This window comes from Salvelinus alpinus, chromosome 2 (assembly GCF_045679555.1).
Source record: "Salvelinus alpinus chromosome 2, SLU_Salpinus.1, whole genome shotgun sequence".
Lineage (NCBI taxonomy): Eukaryota > Metazoa > Chordata > Actinopteri > Salmoniformes > Salmonidae > Salvelinus > Salvelinus alpinus.
Window position 1 is genome coordinate 71,567,894 of NC_092087.1, and position 20,371 is coordinate 71,588,264.

The 20,371-nt window shown below is 45.6% G+C and overlaps 2 protein-coding genes across 3 annotated transcripts; one reads left to right on the forward strand and one right to left on the reverse strand.

The window, feature by feature from the left end:
- Positions 1-4: 4 nt before the first annotated feature.
- Positions 5-15,806, reverse strand: LOC139567650 (nuclear pore complex protein Nup133-like). Its single transcript, XM_071389040.1, has 26 exons — positions 15,591-15,806; positions 15,372-15,487; positions 15,144-15,247; positions 14,813-14,917; positions 14,394-14,525; positions 11,832-12,002; positions 11,581-11,736; positions 10,906-10,976; positions 10,630-10,777; positions 10,191-10,341; positions 9,689-9,846; positions 9,378-9,469; positions 8,736-8,905; positions 8,484-8,578; positions 6,865-7,089; positions 6,353-6,475; positions 3,781-3,880; positions 3,326-3,574; positions 2,965-3,098; positions 2,286-2,444; positions 1,975-2,110; positions 1,635-1,753; positions 1,022-1,102; positions 864-928; positions 529-617; positions 5-273 (listed from the first exon to the last, which is right to left on the reverse strand). Exons 1-26 carry the CDS (start codon positions 15,716-15,718, stop codon positions 137-139), a joined length of 3,414 nt encoding a protein of 1,137 aa, XP_071245141.1. The 5' UTR covers positions 15,719-15,806; the 3' UTR covers positions 5-136.
- A 281-nt stretch (positions 15,807-16,087) lies between these two features.
- On the forward strand, positions 16,088-19,958 carry LOC139567652 (TAF5-like RNA polymerase II p300/CBP-associated factor-associated factor 65 kDa subunit 5L). Of its 2 annotated transcripts, none has more exons than XM_071389043.1 (5): positions 16,088-16,242; positions 16,769-16,910; positions 17,145-17,249; positions 17,433-18,214; positions 18,385-19,958. In XM_071389043.1, exons 2-5 carry the CDS (start codon positions 16,772-16,774, stop codon positions 19,180-19,182), a joined length of 1,824 nt encoding a protein of 607 aa, XP_071245144.1. In that variant the 5' UTR covers positions 16,088-16,242; positions 16,769-16,771; the 3' UTR covers positions 19,183-19,958. The 2 variants fall into 2 exon arrangements, with proteins under 2 accessions (XP_071245144.1, XP_071245145.1); XM_071389044.1 differs by having other exon boundaries at positions 16,107-16,242; positions 17,436-18,214.
- The last annotated feature ends 413 nt before the right edge of the window (positions 19,959-20,371 follow it).

A 20,371-nucleotide genomic window follows, 5' to 3' on the forward strand; every position in this document is an offset into this window, starting at 1 on the left:
AACATTTACAGAAATATGACTTTTATTTAGAAAATGCAACACGTTATCTTTTTGTCAAACAAACAGTAAAAATGGAAAGTAAGGAACAAACCAAGTGCAACCTGGGAGACACAGTTGTGAAAGGGGTCAGGGGTCATCAGATCTGTGCTTGCAGGTAATGTTCATAGTTGGCCCGCAGTACAAACTCAAAAGTGGGCTTTGATTTCAAAGCCTCCATCTCATCCAGTTGAAGAAGGTCTTTGAAGTCAGGAAGGTAGGTCTGTAGAGGAACACCTGGAAAACAACAAGAGAAGATATTCTGAATAGGTTGGAATGGTCATAAAGAGGTACATAAACAGAGCAGTGACACTCAATACCCTTTTCAATATTTTGTAATTAATAACAAAAAATATTACAACAACTCAACAATCTCCTAAATATCTCTTAAGTAACTCTTGAAATGTGTTGTTAACAAACAAATTAACTGATGAGAATACAGTGAAATCATTTGGTCAGACACCGAGACAAAATGGCTACTGCAGTGCTTACCTTCTTGTATGAGCTTGATGAGGATCTTGACAAAGATGCTGTCCTTGGCTGCCTCCAGAGGGTCATCGTTCCCATCAGCAGACGACCAGCTGTGAAAAACACAGCGTAAAGGAAGCTCAATGCAAACTTACAGTAATAACAATAATGCTTATTAATTCATTGCATTTACTATATAAAGAGCATTGACAGCGTAAAGAAATAACAAAAATGTAAGATAAGTGTCAAACAGCGTATTTACACCTATCAAATCCTTTCAAATTTGGAATGAGGAAATTAGCAAGAAAGGGAGTAAGAGTGAGATATTAGAAGGATTAGGGCCATTGAGCGGTACTTACTCGTCTTTCTTGAGGGCCTTGCAGAAGATCTCACACTTGAGTCCCTCAATGTCCACAGCATCCTCCTGCAACAAGAATATGGCCCATATCAGTAAACCCTGACAGACCTGATTAATCAACCCTGAGTTAATGATTCATGCTAGCGGCAGTAGGACTACCTCGTCTATGTACTCCAGTAGATCCAGAGCCTTCTTGAAGTCATACTCATTGGCTCGTCTGTTGTCATTACAAATATACAGCTGGTGAGAAAAGAGAAAAATGAGGTCAGTCCATTGGTATTTGTGGGAGCTGTATTTTGGGGTTCAGTTGGTGACAGGAGGATAGATGTGTGTGTTGTATTGTCATCGTGTGTCTGTGTGGTGGCAGGTATGTGGATTTATGTAGAGTTACTGGTTGTGCGACTGTGCGTGTGTGGTCTACTTAAGCTATAAGGCATGAGGGGGTGTGGTATTTGGCCAATATACCACGGCTAACGGCTGTTCATAAGCATGACACAAAGCGGAGTGCCTGGATACAATCCTTAGGTGTGGTATATTGGCCATATATCACAAACCCCGGAGGTGCCTTATTGCTATTATAAACTGGTTACCAACGTAATTAGAGCAGTAAAAATACATTTTGTCATACCCGTGGTATACGGTCTGATATACCATGGCTGTCAGCCAATCAGCATTCAGGGCTCGAATCACCCAGTTTATAATGGTGCATTGATAAGGTTGTGTGTGTTGGGTTATGTGGTAATGTGAGGGATCCACTGATGTGTGTTCTGACATTAATAAGGTTGTGAGCGCTGAGCAGGGGCATGGTGTCTGGGTTCTGTTGTTTCTCCTCCAGCAGCTGTTTGGGCAGAGTCTCCTGGTGCAGCAGGAACCGCTCCTGCTCTACCATGTCTGTAGGATGACAAAGAAAACACTGGTGATATCCCTGCAGAACTCACCAATTAGACACCCCACAGTGAACAGAGGTTTCCTTGCTTCTTTTGCATCAAACAGTGTCTGTTGTCTTAGGGCTAATTACTAACACAGTTTAAAATACATGTTCATAACTCCCATTGACAGTAATGTATGATTTAAGTGAGAATTAAGCAGCGGTATCTCAAGTAGCCCCTTACCGTCTACTTGTTTCTTCATCACAGCCTCAGGCATGTCTGATGCCAAGGCAGTCAGTTTACTGAGAGCCAACAGGGTCTTCTTCTTCACAAAGTAACGTGTCTCCATGTTGGCCTGGCCATACAGGGTTTTGTGGGCCTGGGAAGAGAAAGAGATGGGAAAATAAATATCACAAACGCAACACTGTTTATATTAACATGGGAAACTACACTATGTCTACTGTATGTCTTTTCATATGAAGCGGCATGTTCACAAGTTAGCTACTAAGGTCAACTGATGTGTGTGTGTGTGTGTGTGTGTGTGTTCCACTTACACTGCTGAAGTCATGTACGTGGATGTGGTGCAGCCAGCTGAGGTGTTCGTGGGACTGCAGGAAGCTGGCCAGCTGCTGGTGCTGGGCGATGGGCTGGGAGAGCAGCTTGCCCCGCTTTCCCTTCTCCATGTACCAGCGGAACAGGAAGTCCGCAAAGTTCTACAGGAAGTGACATGGAAATTAAATGAAACACGTAGCATCTTTGGAATCCTAGTCTAGTCCTAGCTTGAGAAATAACAGCATTTTTATCTCATAATGGGTATCAATGTATGATTTACGTGCGCTGTCTGAGTAACGGCAGGTAGGCTAGCGGTTAAGAGCGTTAGGCCAGTAACCAAAAGATTGTTGGTTCGAATCCCCGAGCCGACTAGGTGAAAATCTGTCGATGTGCCCTTGAGCAAGGCACTTAACCCTAATTGCTCCTGTAAGTCGCTCTGGATAAGAGTGTCTGCTAAATAAATAAAAATGTAACTTGCACATATCCCTTGTTAGTGCCAGATTTGATAAAACACCAGTGATAAAATTTGGTCGTGTTCAGTACGGCACACAGTAGCAAAACATTTTGCAAACAACAACAAAAATCTGCGTTCTTATTGGACCAGTTCAAGTAGTACCTCCCCATTTCAAAATTTCTCCACCTAATGAACACCACCCTGGTTTTAGAGAATTAGTGTCTGACCTGGTCGGCGAACTTGGCCATGTAGTGCTGCAGTCTATTCTGGTTGTCAGTCTGCTCACACATCTGGACCAGGATGTCAAAGTCACAATATTTCTCTGCCAGTGCTGCCACCCACTGGTACTGACCCAGCTCCACTGGAACATAAGGAAAAGTTAACACCCTTAATATTATTTAAGTGTACATAACACCTTTATAATGGATGCAATAAGAAGTCAGATTTATAATTTATGAAAAATATCAGCTACATTTAGCTATAAAATGTGAAATTCCACTTATTTTGTATTCCAAAATGGCTTGACCCGGTAACCAAATACTCAAGCCAAAATGTCCACCCGGTATTTTGCATTCAATCTCCACTCACACAGTGGTGCGAGCAGCTCAGAGCGGCGCTGCGTGTACTCCATCTCCAGGGTGTTGTAGCGGTCCTGCTGGCCCGGTCTCAGTGAGGTCAGCTGGGCAACGTAGCCTCCCAGGAGCACATCCAGCAGCGCTGCCAGCTGCTCGTTCAGGCCATTGCGCAGCTCCGAGTCGGCGTGAGGGTACACGTCACGCAGGATCACCTCGTGCTGGCGGGCGATGACGGTACGCACCCCACCCAGACAGCTAGAGGCTGTGGGGAGAGAAAGATACAGGTTTAGGGATTAAGGGCGCATCTCAATTGTCTTACATTTGGGAGACTCTAAATTCTTCTCCATCGCAGTGAAAGGGATCTAGCATAACACTTTCACCTATCCTGTCTTTTCAGTTCATTTGACATTAACAAAAGGAGACAAGGCGTTACTTTAGACTACTATGTGTGTTCAACAGGGAATGTACCGGTCCATGGGATGTATTCTGGCTCAGCAGTGGTGCTCTCTGAGGCTCTGTACAGTGAGGCCTTGGTGTCTCTGTACTGACCAGCAGCCTGCAGCATGTCCTGGAATACAACACACAAACGTACACAAATTACTGACTGTGCCATTACAAGAAATACAACCTCACAAGCAACATGACATACAGTTGAAGTCAGAAGTTTACATACACTTAGGTTGGAGTCATTAAATCTTGTTTTTCAACCACTTCACAAATTTCTTGTTAACAAACTATAGTTTTGCAAGTCTGTTAGGACATCTACTTTGTGCAAGACACAAGTACATTTTCCAACAATTGTTTACAGACAGATTATTTCACTTTTATAACAATTCCAGTGGGTCAGAAGTTTACATACACTAAGTTGACAGCTTGGAAAATTCCAGAAAACTATGTCATGGCTTTAGAAGCTTCTGATAGGCTAATTGACATAATTTGAGTCAATTGAAGGTGTACATGTGGATGTATTTCAAGGACTACCTTCGAACTCAATGCCTCTTTGCTTGACATCATGGGAAAATCAAAAGAAATCAGCCAAGACCTCTGAAAAAGAATTGTAGATCTCCACAAGTCTAGTTCATCCTTGGGAGCAATTTCCAAACGCTTGAAGGTACCACGTTCATCTGTACAAACTATAGTACGCAAGTATAAACATCACCGAACCACGCAGCCGTCATACCGCTCAGGAAGGAGACGCATTCTGTCTCCTAGAGATGAACGTACTTTTGTGCGAAAAGTGCAAATCAATCCCAGAACAACAGCAAAGAACCTTGTGAAGATGCTGGAGGAAACCGGTACAAAAGTATCTATATCCACAGTAAAACGAGTCCTATATCGACATAACCTGACGGGCCACTCAGCAAGGAAGAAGCCACTGCTCCAAAACCGTCATAAAAAAGCCAGACTATGGTTTGCAACTGCATATAGGGACAAAGATTGTACTTTTTGGAGAAATGTCCTCTGGTCTGATGAAACAAAAATAGAACTGTTCGGCCATAATGACCATCGTTATGTTTGGAGGAAATAGGGGGAGGCTTGCAAGCCGAAGAACACCATCCCAACCGTGAAGCACGGGGGTGGCAGCATCATGTTATGGGGGTGCTTTGCTGCAGGAGAGACTGGTGCACTTCACAAAATAGATGGCATCATGAGGAGGGAAAATATGTGGATATATTGAAGCAACATCTCAAGACATCAGTCAGGAAGTTAAAGCTTGGTCGCAAATGGGTCTTCTAAATGGACAATGCCCCCAAGCATACTTCCAAAGTTGTGGAAAAATGGCTTAAGGACAACAAAGTCAAATTAATGGAGTGGCCATCACAAAGCCCTGACCTCAATCCTATAGAAAAAATTGTGGGCAGAACTGAAATAGCGTGTGCGAATAAGGAGGCCGACAAACCTGACTCAGTTACACCAGCTCTGTCAGGAGGAATGGGCTAAAATTCACCCAACTTATTGTGGGAAGCTCGTGGAAGGCTACCCGAAACGTTTGACCCAAGTTAAACAATTTAAAGGCAATGCTACCAAATACTAATTGAGTGTATGTAAACTTCTGACCCACTGGGAATGTGATGAAAGAAATAAAAGCTGAAATAAATCATTCACTCTACTATTATTCTGACATTTCACATTCTTCAAATAAACTGGTGATCCTAACTGACCTAAAACAGGGAATTTTTACTTGGATTATATGTCAGGAATTGTTAAACTACAGAGTTTAAATGTATTTGGCTAAGGTGTATGTAAACTTCCGAATTCAACAGTACATATGAACAAAAATATAAAAACGCAACAATTTCAATGATTTTACTGAGTTACAGTTCATATAAGGAAATCAGTCAATTTAAATAAATTAATTAGGCCCTAATCTATGGATTTCACATGACTGGGCATAGGCCCACCCACTTGGGAGCCAGGCCCAGCAACTGGGGAGCAAGGCCCAGCACAAGGTGCACCTGTGTAATGATCATGCTGTTTAATCAGCTTTTTGATATGCCACACCTGTTAGGTGGATGGATTATCTGGGCGAAGAAGAAATGCTCACTAACAGGAAAGGTAAACAAATTAGAGAGAAATACATTTTTTGTGCGTATGGAACATTTCTGGGATCTTTTATTTCAGCTCATGGACTAACACTTTAAACGTTGCACTTATATTGTTGCTCAGCATATATACAGTGCATTCGGAAAGTATTCAGACCCCTTGACCTTTTACACATTTTGTTAGGTTACGGCCTTATTCAAAAATGTATTAAATACATTATTGTTCCTCATTAAATCTACACACAATATCCCATAATGACAAAGCGAAAACAGGTTAAGACATTTTTGCAAATTTATGAAAAATAAAATACCTTATTTACATAAGTATTCAGTGTGTAGATTGTCAAGGGGTCTGAATACTTTACGAATGCACTGTAGATACACAATATATATAAGCACACCATATGATCAAAAGGCAACCATACACATGCATGGGAGATACGTGACTAACAATATGGATGTGGATACAGAAAGCCCGCACTGACTGTGTTGTGTACCTTGATGATGGTGTTGACACTGAGCACCACTTCAGCCCACTTCACAGAGTCCACAGGGTTCTCCTTCAGAGTCCTCTCCTCCTCTTCTAGTAGACACTCGAAGACTGAGGAGATCTGAGACACCTACACACACACACACACAGACACACACCTCTTAATAACCTCACCTGAGGCATAAGACAGAAGCTTCCCACAATCCCAAAGCTGAGGTTTTGACATTGAAAACATGATTTAAATTGGAATCTCAAATCTTCTAAATTGTGTGAAGACCCCAACTATTATCTCTGTCATTGTCACCAGACCCCAACTCTGCTGGGGATATTATTTCTGTCATTGTCACCAGACCCCAACTCTGCTGGGGATATTATTTCTGTCATTGTCACCAGACCCCAACTCTGCTGGGGATATTATTTCTGTCATTGTCACCAGACCCCAACTCTGCTGGGGATATTATTTCTGTCATTGTCACCAGACCCCAACTCTGCTGGGGATATTATCTCTGTCATCGTCACCTCTCTGAAGAAGACGTCTGCGGCCGTGAGGCTGGTGGACACGGTTGCGTTGCTCTTCCTCAAGGCAATGAGGATGGCACGATTGACCAGCTTGCCGTGCTTGGCGTGGTGGTTCTTCAGCGTCATGGCCGCCTGTAGCTTCTCGGCGTGTTCACACAGCAACAGGCGCGTCGCCATGGGAGACGAGCGCACCGCGGTCTGGCCCAGCCGGTCCAGGAGACCCACCTGTGGGGGAAGGGAGGTGGAGTGGGGGAGAGAGCAAGACATTGTATTATTTTTACCTTTATTTAACCAGGTTGGCCAGTTGAGAACAAGTTTTTATTTACAACTGCAACCTGGCCAAGATAAAGCAAAGCAGTGCGACAAAAACAACAACAGAGTTACACATAAACAAACGTACAGTCAATAACACAGTAGAAAAATCTATGTACAGTGTGTGCAAACAGAGTAAGGAGGTAAGGCAATAAATAGGCCATAGTAACGAACTAACTACAATTTAGCAAATTAACACTGGAGTGATAGATGTGCAGATGATGTGCAAGTAGAAATACTGGTGTGCAAAAGAGCAGACAAGTAAATAAAAACAATATGGGGATGAGGTAGGTAGTTGGATGGGCTATTTACAGATGGGCTGTGTACAGGTGCAGCGATCGGTTAGCTGCTCAGATAGCTGATGCTTAAAGTTAGTGAGGGAGATATCGCTGAATTTGGAGACTTATTTTTGCAATTCGTTCCAGTCATTGGCAGCAGAGAACTGGAAGGAAAGGCGGCCAAAGGAAGTGTTGGCTTTGGGGATGACCAGTGAGATATACCTACTGGAGCGCGTGCTACGGGTGGGTGTTGTTATGGTGACCAGTGAGCTGAGATAAGGCAGAGCTTTACCTAGCAAAGACTTACAGATGACCTGAAGCCAGTGGGATTGGCAACGAATATGTAGCGAGGGCCAGCCAACGAGAGCATACAGGTCGCAGTGGTGGGTGGTATATGGGGCTTTGGTGACAAAACGGATGGCACTGTGATAGACTGCATCCAGTTTGCTGAGTAAAGTGTTGGAGGTTATTTTGTAAATGACATCGCCGAAGTCGAGGACCAGTAGGATAGTCAGTTTTACGAGGGTATGTTTGGCAGCGTGAGTGAAGGAGGCTTTGTTGCAAAATAGGAAACCGATTCTAGATTTAATTTTGGATTGGAGATGCTTAATATGAGTCTGGAAGGAGAGTTTACAGTCTAGCCAGATGCCTAGGTATTTGTAGTTGTCCACATATTCTAAGTCAGAACCGTCCAGAGTAGTGATGCTAGTCAGGCGGGCGGGTGCTGGAAGCCGTGTGCAGGCAGCCGGGTGCAGGCAGCGATCGGTTGACGAGCATTCATTTAGTTTTACTAGCGTTTAAGAGCAGTTGGAGGCCACGGAAGGAGTGTTGTATGGCATTGAAGCTCGTTTGGAAATCGGGGTGTGGAGTAACGAGGTAAGGTTGTTGAACTCAGTCACGACATATCGATCTTTATTCAGAAATCTGTGGAGGAGCCCTGTAGTGAAGTCCGATCCCACGGTGACCCATATGATTAGAATTATTCCGGATTATTCGGGACTGAAATATATTTCTATGCAGGTGACCCACCTGTAGCAGGAAGTCCATGAAGCATCCGTGGGCCTTCATCTTGTCCTCTAGCTGGTGGAGGATGATGAGGGAGGTCAGGGGGAAGCCAGCACTCTCTGGACACGACAACACAGAAACAAGGTCACTTCTATGTGGAACAATATATTCAATCATTTTGATAGAAAATAACTACAGGTTTCCATGTCTTCGCCTGTCTACATTTCTCTCCCTCTTTTTCTGTTATTTTTCCCTCCCTCCCTCCCTCCCTCCCACCGTCAGGGACAGACTCGGCCCAGCGGGGGTCTGAGGCTGGGTAATCGTCCACCAGGTCCAGGTTGATCCGGGTCACCACCAGGTCCAGCTCCCCGCCCACCTCCCCGTCTCCGTCCTCCTCCAGGGGGAACAGCTCGTCTGTCATGGTCTGGGCCCCCACCAGGTCATTCCTGACAAACACAACAGTTACGTTCCACTCACAACATTGTAAGGTAAACTCAATAGTAACAATGTTTATTGCTTAGATCATTTAACCCGGTCATTCCTGAAAACACATCAAATCATTTCACATAATTAGTTAGTGGTACTCATTTAAAGTGTACACACCCCATTCACTCAATGTCTACATGTACTCTCTCACACAGTCACTCACTCCCTCTTTCTGTAAAAAAACTCACAGAGCTATGCGTCCTCATTTGGCAGTAACAGCTGCTCGAGCTTACCAACAACTGGGCAGATGCAATCACAGAGAGCAAGTAATTACACAGACCTAAATCCACACCCTTCTCAACACAGGGACATTTTTTTCAGGGGAGAAACAAACAAATTCCCTTATTTTACGAAGGAGGTCGGTGTCACTGTCAATAAAACTCAAACTTCAGCAATTGGGGCCAACGTCACACAATCTTTCTGCAGACTTACCGGCAGAACTGCAGGAACGCTGCTTTTAGGAGTTTGGTTTTGTCCTCTTGCGCTACAGAATCCATCCTAGTCGGAGTCTCCATTGCAGTTGCCTTGAAACCAAAAAGTGTGAATTCATAAATAATATATGTCATAAAACAATGTGAACTCACCAATTATGTAAAAATAATGAAAATGAAAAAATAAAAACATTGCTAGTCCACCAATTTAATGTCATCTCATTATTCATACAAGTCAAATGACCCAATTGGTGACCCAGTTCCATATCAGAAACCTAGCCCTGCTTTATTTAATCTGACTCTACTCCCTACCTCAGGGCCGGCCCCAGCCAAGGAGAAGCAGAGGGAGTCCTCCATAGTCTCAGGCAGCATGGAGGCACTCTCCCTGGCCACCACGGCCACCAGACCACTGTTCTGGGAGAAGAACACTGGCAGGTTGGCACAGCAACCCCCACCACGCAGACGGTCACCTGGAGAGATGAAGGAGGACGGTGAGAATGGAAACATGGGAGGCGAGTCAAGTCAAATTGACCATTCATGAAAATGGATAATGATCTAAAAAGACAAAAGGTTGTTGACATTATTATGATAACTATGAATTACTGAGAGCTGTTGTTGTAGCCATCTACACCATTCACTCATCAATACCATTCAGTTTAAAACATTGGGTGCATGTCAACAGTCTCTAAAGGCTTCCTCATCTTGTCAAATGTTTTTTTCATTAAGAAAAGGAGATGAGGAAAGGGGCCAATTTTAAACTATTGAGAGGCACCCAATGTCCTCTAACCTTGAGTCCATTATCCATGTCTCTTACCAGGTGTGTTGAAGGGGATCTTCTCCTCAGGTAGACCTCCTCTGCCAGTACCGGTGGAGCAGGCAAACACCAGCTCCTCGTTGTACAGGAAGGCAGCAGGGCTGGAGGCCCGTGGTAACACCAGCCTCATGGCCTGGAGGGCATCCTCACTCTGAGGGGAATAACACAACATATCAACCATTAGACACATAAACATCGACATTTAAACTGAAGGAAGACCAATAAGGTTGATATTTTCATGTCTGAAAAATAGCATTCTATTTTATCGAAATGCATGAAAATGTAGAAAGCCATGAAGCCTTGAGCGTATTCATAGCAAGTCTACTTAGGGAACCTATTGCCACTTTCAAACCCATAAAAAAATTCAAATAATTTCATGAACCATAATAGACCATTTCAGTTGAAGCCCAACAGTGACCAGGGTTGAGTGAAGACTGACCTGGAAGGGGGGGTTGTACTTGGTGACCTCCACAGAGAGCTCCTCAGAGATGTTGTTGCCGTTGTCCAGCAGGGTGACCAGGCAGAAGTAGGCCAGGCAGGGGGAGTCTGAGGGGTGCCAGGCTGCTGCCAACACTACCAGGCCATCCCTGGAACACAAAATTATAGTCAGAAGTGTGTAGAATCATAAAAAGTCGCAGTCACCAGCTGACTATTACATCAAATCATGTAGTGAGATAAATACACATCCAGGAACCTAGATGAGAGCTCGACTTACTGGCTCAGCTGCATGTCCATGTAGGTAACGTTCACTCCCTCCTTGATTTCCTCAAAGTTGCTCTCTGACCCCTGATTGATGACGAGAGAAAAAAAAAAAACAGGTCACGCCTTCAGGACAATCATCCAATCTACTGGTTACTACCAAAATGAAGGAAACACCAACGTAAGTGTCTTAATTGGGTGTTGGGCCACCACGAGCCGCCTGAAAAGCATCGATGCACCTTGGCATAGATTCTACGAGTGTCTGGAAGTCTATTGGAGGGATGCAATACAATTTTTTCCACAATAAATTGCATAATTTAGTGTTTTGTTGATGGTGGTGTCTCAGGCGTCGCTCCAGGATCTTACATAAGTGTTCAATTGGTTTGAGATCTGGTGACAGACACACACACACTTTAAACCCCCTATACTCCTTTGATACCCCTCTTTCAAAGTAACTGATATCTCTTCTAGCCATGGTAGCCATAATGGCTAAGCATGATGATATGTTCATTTATTAATTAACTCAGGAAGCACGTGCTTTGTGTCCCTCATTTACTCAAGTGTTTCCTTTATTTTGGCAGATACCTGTACAACCAAGGGGACAGTTCACCTCAAAGTAAAGCACCATGATTTAATGCAACCTGACAAAGTAACGCAACACAACATTCATGTAAAGTGTGGTTCTGCTTACCCAGATGGCGTCGACGACACTCTCCGTCAGAGCGCGGCTGGAGTCCCAGCTGAGGACCTGGTGCTCTGTGACCTCATCCACCTCCCATTTACTGAGCCCACAGGAGGTCAGAGTATATAGGCAGCCCATCTCTCCCACCCACAGAACACTGTGAAGCTATAGAGGGAGAAGAGGGTATGTGAGCTGTTATCATATTACCTATTAATGACTATATTTTGGGGATTCATAGGACTCCACTAGAAGAAACGTGCATTGTTGTTGGTAAGCGGGGCGAGCATGCCAAAGAGGCTGGAGACGCGGCGTCCGATGCCGGAAAGCACCCCCTGGCCCTGCTGTAGCGCCCTCTGCAGCGGTTTTCCGGAGGGGTCCGCCCCGAGACGCATCAACTGGCCCTTATAGGATGACACGATGAAACTACCCCCCTGAGGGAAGAGAGGGATGGTGGGATGAGGGAGGAGAGGAAAGGGGATGAAATCAAAGGCACATAATGTTTAATCAGGTAAATATGCTCAACATGTATCTGTGTGCATTTTACACAGAATTTGTTGGTAATTCTCAATCCACTAATAATGAGAACCTGCTCTATACATCCTTTATCTGTGATTGTGGAGCAGCGCTGTATTCAAGTGCATTGGAGATGTTGTACCCATTGTGGCTATTAAAACATGCCCTAACCAGATACAGTGGATAGATGGCGGCCTTCGCGCAAAACTGAAAGCGCGATCCACTGCATTTAACCATGGAAAGAGGTCTTGGAATATGACTGAATATAAACAGTGTAGTTATTCCCTCCGCAAGGCAATAAAACAAGCAAAATGCCAGTACAGGGACATGGTGGAGTCGCAATGGACACGAGACGTATGTGGCAGGGTCTACAGGAAATCACGGACGACAAAAAGAAAACCAGCCACCGACGTCACGCTTCCAGACAAACTAAACACCTTCTTTGCCCGCTTGGAGGATAACAAAGTGCCACTGTTGCGGCCTGCTAACAAGGACTGCCCCCCCCCCCCCCCTCTCTCCTTCTCCGTGGCTGACGTGAGTAAAACATTTAAACATGTTAACCCTCGCAAGGCTGCTGGCCCAGACGGCATCCCTAGCCACATCCTCAGAGCATGCGCAGACCAGCTGGCTGGTGTGTTTACAGACATAGTCAATCGCTCCCTATCCCAGTCTGTTGTACCCACATGCTTCAAGATGGCTACCATTGTTCCTGTACCCAAGAAGGCAAAGATAACTGAACTAAATGACTACCGCCCCGTAGCACTCACTTCTGTCATCATGAAGTGCTTTGAGAGGCTAGTCAAGGATCACATCACCTCCACCTTACCGGCCACCCTAGACCCACTTCAGTTTGCATACCGCCCCAACAGGTCCACAGACGACGCAATCGCCATTACACTGCCCTATCCCATCTGGACAAGAGGAATACCTATGTAAGAATGCTGTTCACTGACTACAGCTCAGCATTCAACACCATAGTACCCTCCAAGCTCATCATCAAGCTGGAGGCCCTGGGTCTCAACCCTGCCCTGTGCAATTGGGTCCTCGACTTTGACGGGCCGCCCCCAGGTGGTGAAGGTAGGAAACAACATCTCCACTTCGCTGACCCTCAACACTGGGGCCCCACAAGGGTGCATGCTCAGCCCCCTCCTGTATTCCCTGTTCACCCACGATTGCGTGGCCATGCGCGCCTCCAACTCAATCATCAAGTTTGCAGACAACACAACAGTAGTGGGCTTGATTACCAACAACGATGAGACAGCCTACAGGGAAGAGGTGAGGGCAGTGTGTGGGAGTGTGGTGTCAGGAAAACAACCTCTCACTCAACATTAACAAAACAAAGGAGATGATCGTGGACTTCAGGAAACAGCAGAGAGAGCACCCCCCATCCACATCGAAGGGACAGCAGTGGAGAAGATGGAAAGTTTTAAGTTCCTCTGCGTACACATCACAGACAAATTGAAATGGTCCACCCACACAGACAGTGTGGTGAAGAAGGCACAACAACGCCTCTTCAACCTCAGGAGAATGAAGAAATTTGGCTTGTCACCCAAAACCCTGACAAACTTTTTTGATTCAAAATCGAGAACATCCTGTATCACAGCCTGGTACAGCAATTGCACCGCCCTCAACCGCAAGGCTCTCCAGAGGGTGGTGCGGTCTGCACAATGCATCACTGGGGGAAACTGCCTGCCCTCCATGACACCTTCAGCACCCGATGTCACAGGAAGGCCAAAAAGATCATCAAGGACATCAACCACCCGAGCCACTGCCTGTTCACACCGTTATCATCCAAAAGGCGAGGTCAGTACAGGTGCATCAAAGCTGGGGCCGAGAGACTGAAAAACAGCTTCTATCTCAAGGCCATCAGACTGCTAAACAGCAATCACTAACTCAGAGAGGCTGCTGCCTACATTGAGACCCAATCACTGGCCATTTTAATAAATGGATCACTAGTCACTTTATACAATACCACTCTAAATAATGCCACTTTTATAATGTTTACATATCTTACATTACTCATATCACATGTATATACTGTATTTTATACCATCTATTGCACCTTGCCTATGCCGCTCGGCCATCGCTCATCCATATACTTATATGTACATATTCTCATTCACCCCTTTAGATTTGTGTGTATTAGATTGTTGTTGGGGAATTGTTAGATTACTTGTTAGATATTACTGCACTGTTGGAACTAGAAGCACAAGCATTTCACTACACTCGCATTAACATCTACTAACCATGTGTATGTGACAAATAAAATTAGATTTGAAGAACAATGCACCCACAACATACCAACTTACCCTAACAGCCACAACAAAGTTGCAGAGGTTTTCGCCCATGTCGATCACAGTCTCAGCGTAATTCCCCTCGTGGGCCAAACTAGGCCAGAACCGGGCTGTTCCCTCCGGAGCCACCGCCATGACAGAGATAGACTGAGCATTCAAGACAAAGTCCCACAACAGTAAACAACCATGACTGATAGTAAGTTGATTGGAATTTAAGTTCATTTGTACCAAATTATTAGCCTGGGTGCCAGCTTATTCAGTCAGGAATGCCTTGTCAAGACAACAACAAGTAGGCTAAAGCAGAAAGAGACTGACACTCAGGCTAGCTGCTCAACAGCTAACAGTTAAGTCATTAGGCAGACAGGTGGGAACTCGTCACACATTCGGAGGTTGAACAGTTTAGTTTCCTGATTAGTGATATAGTCATTGATTACCTGAACAGTGGCAGTCTCCAGAGGGCTGGGAGATGATATCGAGATGAGATCAGCATAGTAGACAAACTCACTAGTGGGCAGCTGGAGGCCCTTACATACTGACAACTACGAAACACAACAGAGAAGGTTCACGCATTGGCACTGCATGTTTTTTTAATTATAGGACACACTGTATCAATGCGTTGCATATCTCATCATTATCAACCAGGGTTGTGTATCCAGTGTTGAAACGGAGTGACACAAAGTGGTAGGGTTCTACCTGAACTTGCCCAATAACATTTTGTGTTCCGTTTCAAAACGTTTTTCTACGGTGTGACCTACTGAACTGTACTTTTGCAACAGCAGTCTGGCAGATCTTCCAGATGATCAGTCTCTCTCCACACACCATCCAGGCCCAGCCACTCTCATCCACCTTCACAGAGATCTGGTCATCGGCTGAGCGACACAAAACACAGAACCCACAGAACCCGAGAGCATTGATTGGGATGACCTGTACAATGCATTCTACAGCATGTATAACTCGCAGAGAGATAATGACAGGAAAGAGTCAATGACCCACCATCAGCCATAGTCAAAGCCTCCATGACTTTGACAGGTAGAGAAGAGCCAAACGTCTGGACATCGAAGTGGAGTGCTTCTGAAGTTGAGTAGCTCTGCACACGCGTAGGAGTTGATCTGGAAATGAGAGGGCCAGCAGTTGTTTAAAAACAACACTCCACGATTGACTGTGCCTGAAAAGACACTGTTGACAATGGCATGATGGAGCATGGACACTCACCTCGCTGCTAACGACGTCCTACGTGGGGAAAAGAGAAGCCCTGTAGGTGTACCGGCGAGACTCTTTCTACCGGTGACCCTTGAGGACTGCCTTCGGCCTGAACAGGGGGTGGGACGAGGGCTAAACATCGTAGCTATGCCCCAAAATGCTCAATATTAATTCAACTTCAGACAGCTCTTCTTATTTTGCGCGCACAATATGAAACTTCAGGCGCATGAAATATACGTCATGAAATACAAAATCAAATTCGCAGTACATAGCTGGCCCACTAGATCGTGCCATTGAATTTGTTTGGACACACATTTTTATGAATAACATTGTCATTTATGAATAATCCCTTCAATTAAAATCAGCATTACACTATTACTGATTGTGGATTGATTGGCTTTTGCAAGTAGCTAGTTGTAGTGTTTTGGGTGTCAGTAAACAGAACACAAAATAGATTTCTTGCCATCACATTCAGGCAAGATGAGTCAATCGATCGATGACTGCAAGATGAGAGCGAGCTGCTATTTGATGGAAGGGGTTGACATACATGATGGGGTTGCTACGTTAGGCAACGAGATATTTGTGATAAAAAACAATCACGGTGCATAAATATAATCTCCTTAATAGCTGTAACTGACAACGAAGAATATCAGCACGATATGCAGTGAGTGGCCAAGTTGTTGTTGAGATGTTTTTCGCTAAACCCGCTTAAAGTTCCCGAAAGGGCCGTGTGGCCCTTCTATCGACTAGCTAGCTTAACTAACGTTAGCTGCTGGCTAGCTTGCTAATGACAGGACTGCAATACTCTTTGCTTAAGCTATTTGATGCATCATTTTACCAGTGCATTTGTTGCTCACTTGTACGGACATGTCATTCATGATTCTCCCAAGTTTGCATGGTGACCCTTGCTAACACTGGCTAGCAGTTCTATTGAATGGTTGTTGTGTTGGAAAGTGTTAGCTAGCCATATAGCACATTTTTCTCTTCAACAGCACTGAAGTGAGTTACTCATGGGTCTATGTAATTCCAGCAAGTTATTAGTATAGCCATCTAATTTCTAGCAGTGTTTGTAAGGAGTTAACTCATTCATGGAAATGCAATGCAGTAAGTTACAGCAGCTAAACAACGTCTTAATGCAGGTAAAGCATTTGCTTTTGCCCATGGTGTTATACTGTTTAATATCTCCCCAGGTTATGAAGCGGGTACGCACGGAGCAGATCCAGTACACTGTAGCTCAGTACCTGAAGCGGAGGCAGTATGTGGACACGGAAAGTTCCCTGAAGGGGGCTAAACTGTCCCAGTCCGCAGAGGAGATGGCTGCCAACCTCACAGGTGAGGCTTTGAAGTGGCACCTGGCCGGTATCTTCTGCAAAGATCTATGACCAAATCAAGTGAAACTAGTATCACAGGTGTAATGGGGGAATGATGCCAACTATTTTTGCAGACATGATTCAGCAAATCTCACTTATTGAGAAGCTCAAGCATTATCTTTTAGTTTAGGATGAGTAGTACCAGGTGATTACTCATGGACATATACCTAATCTTATTGTCTCTTTCTTTGAGCAGTGCAGACAGAGTCGGGGTGTGCAAACATTGTCTCTGCTGCCCCTTGCCAAGCTGACCCTCAACAGTACGAGACCCAATTTTCCAGACTTCGCAATTTTCTCTCAGGTACTTAACAATTGCATAGAGAATAGAGACTGATGATATGTACGCTGCTATGCAACATTGGGCTATGTTCCAGTGTCCATACTAGCTTACCACTTAGTATGAAGCAATGTATTGTAACTGCTATGCTAGTTATTGTTGGCATAGGATCGTGGCCTTACTCTTTGTTTATTTTCTCTGGTCCAGAAGCGGTGTTGCCATGGGGCCAGGAGGTGAGCTGCATCCTGTACCCGCTCTTCGTTTACCTCCACTTGGACATGGTGCGCTGCAGCCTGAAGGGGGCGGTGGATGGCTTCTACAGCCGCTTCCACAGCCTCTTCCTGGGGGACGCCGAGCAGCGCTCCACCGTGGAGCAGCTTCGCCATGTCCTCACCCAGCAGGATGTCACCGCCAACCCCAAGCTCCTGGCCTTCCTCGACCACAAGTATGTGGTGAACCTGACAGAGCCGGCCTACAGTTACTTGTTACGCTACCTGCAGAGCGAAGACAACAGTACCCTCTGCAGGGCCCTCAGCACCCACGTCCAGGTAGAGGTCACCTCCTCACCACGCACTGACTACCAGCTGTACGGGACGACGGGTGCGGGAGCTCCCGGGGCCGCCACCACAGCCCCCAACTCTACCTCCTCGTGGTCGGGCGCGGATGGCCCTGAGCGAGGAGAGGTGGCGGGGGTGGAGGTCCTCACAGGGATCCCGCAGAGCGAGGCCGCCCTGGAGGCACTGCAGGACTGCATTAAGAAGGTGCGTGAGGGGCCGCCGTCACTCACAACCGTGTGCTTCTACGCCTTCCAGCACACGGAGCAGCTGCTGAACGCGGCAGAGGTGTCGGCCGACAGCAAGCTGCTGGCCGCCGGGTTCGACAACTCGGCCGTCAAGCTATGGAGTCTTAGGGCCAGGAAACTGAAGGCCAGGCCACACCGGACCGACGTGTCACACATCCGCCTAGCATGCGACGTGCTGGAAGAGGAGGTGAGAGGATTTTCTTTGGTTACGATTTTTACAGAAATAGTCAGTTGTTAGATAAATGGCATGGCCGTTGTTAGTATCTCAGCCGCCAAGTATGGGAAACTTACATATCTAGGCAGTACAATGGTGTTTCCTCTGAAAATGTCAATGCGCTCTTTTCCCCCTGTATTCAGGCAGATGAAGAGGACGGCTCGGGCAGCGAGATCAAGACCCTGCGTGGCCACAGCGGTCCGGTGTTCCGCACAGCCTTCCTGACAGATAGCTCGGGCCTGCTATCCTGCTCGGAGGACACGTCCATTCGCTACTGGGACCTGGGCAGCTTCACCAACACGGCCCTCTACCAGGGCCACGCCTACCCCGTCTGGGACGTGGACGTCAGCCCCTGCAGCCTCTACTTTGCCAGCGGCTCCCACGACCGCACCGCCCGCCTCTGGACCTTCTCCAGGACCTACCCCCTGAGGCTCTACGCCGGCCACTTAGCGGACGTGGACTGTGTCAAGTTCCACCCCAACTCAAACTACCTGGCCACAGGCTCAACGGATAAAACCGTCCGCCTCTGGAGTACCCAGCAGGGGGCGTCAGTGCGCCTGTTCACAGGCCACCGCGGCCCTGTGTTGTCCATAGCCTTTGCGCCCAATGGGAAGTACCTGGCGTCGGCGGGCGAGGACCAACGGGTGAAGCTGTGGGACTTGGCCTCAGGGGCTCTGGTCAAGGACCTGAGGGGCCACACGGACAGTGTCACCAGCCTGTCGTTCAGCCCCGACAGCAGCCTGGTGGCCTCCTCTTCCATGGACAACTCAGTCAGGGTGTGGGACATCCGAAACTCCCACGGGACGACCCACGCGGATGGCTCGTCCAGCGAGCTGGTGGGGCTCTACACAGGCAACACCAGCAACGTGCTCAACGTCCAGTTCATGGCCTGTAACTTGCTCCTGGTGACGGGAACAGCGCAGGAGAAACATGGACAGTAGCCATTTTGTTTTGTTTGGCCTGTCTGTTTAGTTTTGTTTAAAAGACTGTTGTGTCCATCTCCAACATGGTCACCATGGAGACATGCATACATATTTTTTTCCCTAAGCCAATCAGAGAGGCTTAATTTCAGGTCAAACGGTCACTTGCTAAAATTGTCCACTCAAGGTTGTTTTTGACAAGATCTCTGAGTAGAATTAGAGCTGTTAATCTGAACATACTGCAAAAAATGACTTGGTTTTATTTTGATGCTTATATCCACAATGCCAAAATGAGAAGTGTCATGGAAGAGGGTAGATTCATAGGAAAGGACTTTTGATTTATGACATTTTCACTGAGAACTACCTGATGGGTCCTACTAGTGAGACCTCAACTTTTCAAACTCACGAAATGTTTCCAATAAATTTACATCAAAGTAGAATGTTAGCTTGGCATGGTTACGGATGAGGCTTGCATTTTGGGTCTAGTGCCTTGATGGTCAGCACCTGTTTTATTCGGTCACGCACAAAATTCACATTGATCTTAAAAATGGGTCTCTGGCTATTCGATTACTTGAGTTGTTTAAAATCAGCATCTCCCCAGAATTTGTCCTCGTACAGTTGTTAAACATCATCACCGCTAATTGAGAATGTTGGTATGCTATGAAATGCTGAACTGTGATCAATATGAGAGTAGTCACAGGGAAAGGATGACAGCTGTACTTTTGTTTCTTACCATTCTGTTAGTGGCATTATTTGTAATATGCTGAGAAGTGTAAATATATTTTTGTAATCTCTGACTGGCTGTACCTGGTTTTTCTTTTTCAAGAGAGATGGCACCCTGTTGCATGTTTTTCTTTGTGGGTGAAAATGAATTGAGAAAGTTAAGAGAAAGATTTGGACTTGGAGTGTTTATATTGCTTCATATCTATAATGGTAAAGATAAAACAAATGGACACTCTTGTCAGTTGACATACACTTTCTGTTCATATCAGTCTTTTATTTGTAAACGATCGTTTCTTTTTAAATGGCCTTTTAATAAGGTCATAGGATCAACCATTTCTCCACAAATTGATCCTGATCTTTAAGATCTAAAACTTGATCTTGTGCTGTTCCACTTCAAATATACATAACATGTTAGCAGTGACTTCAAATCTGTCACTACCTAAAACCTGACATTCTAGAACACATTCTATAGTGAACTCTCATATCA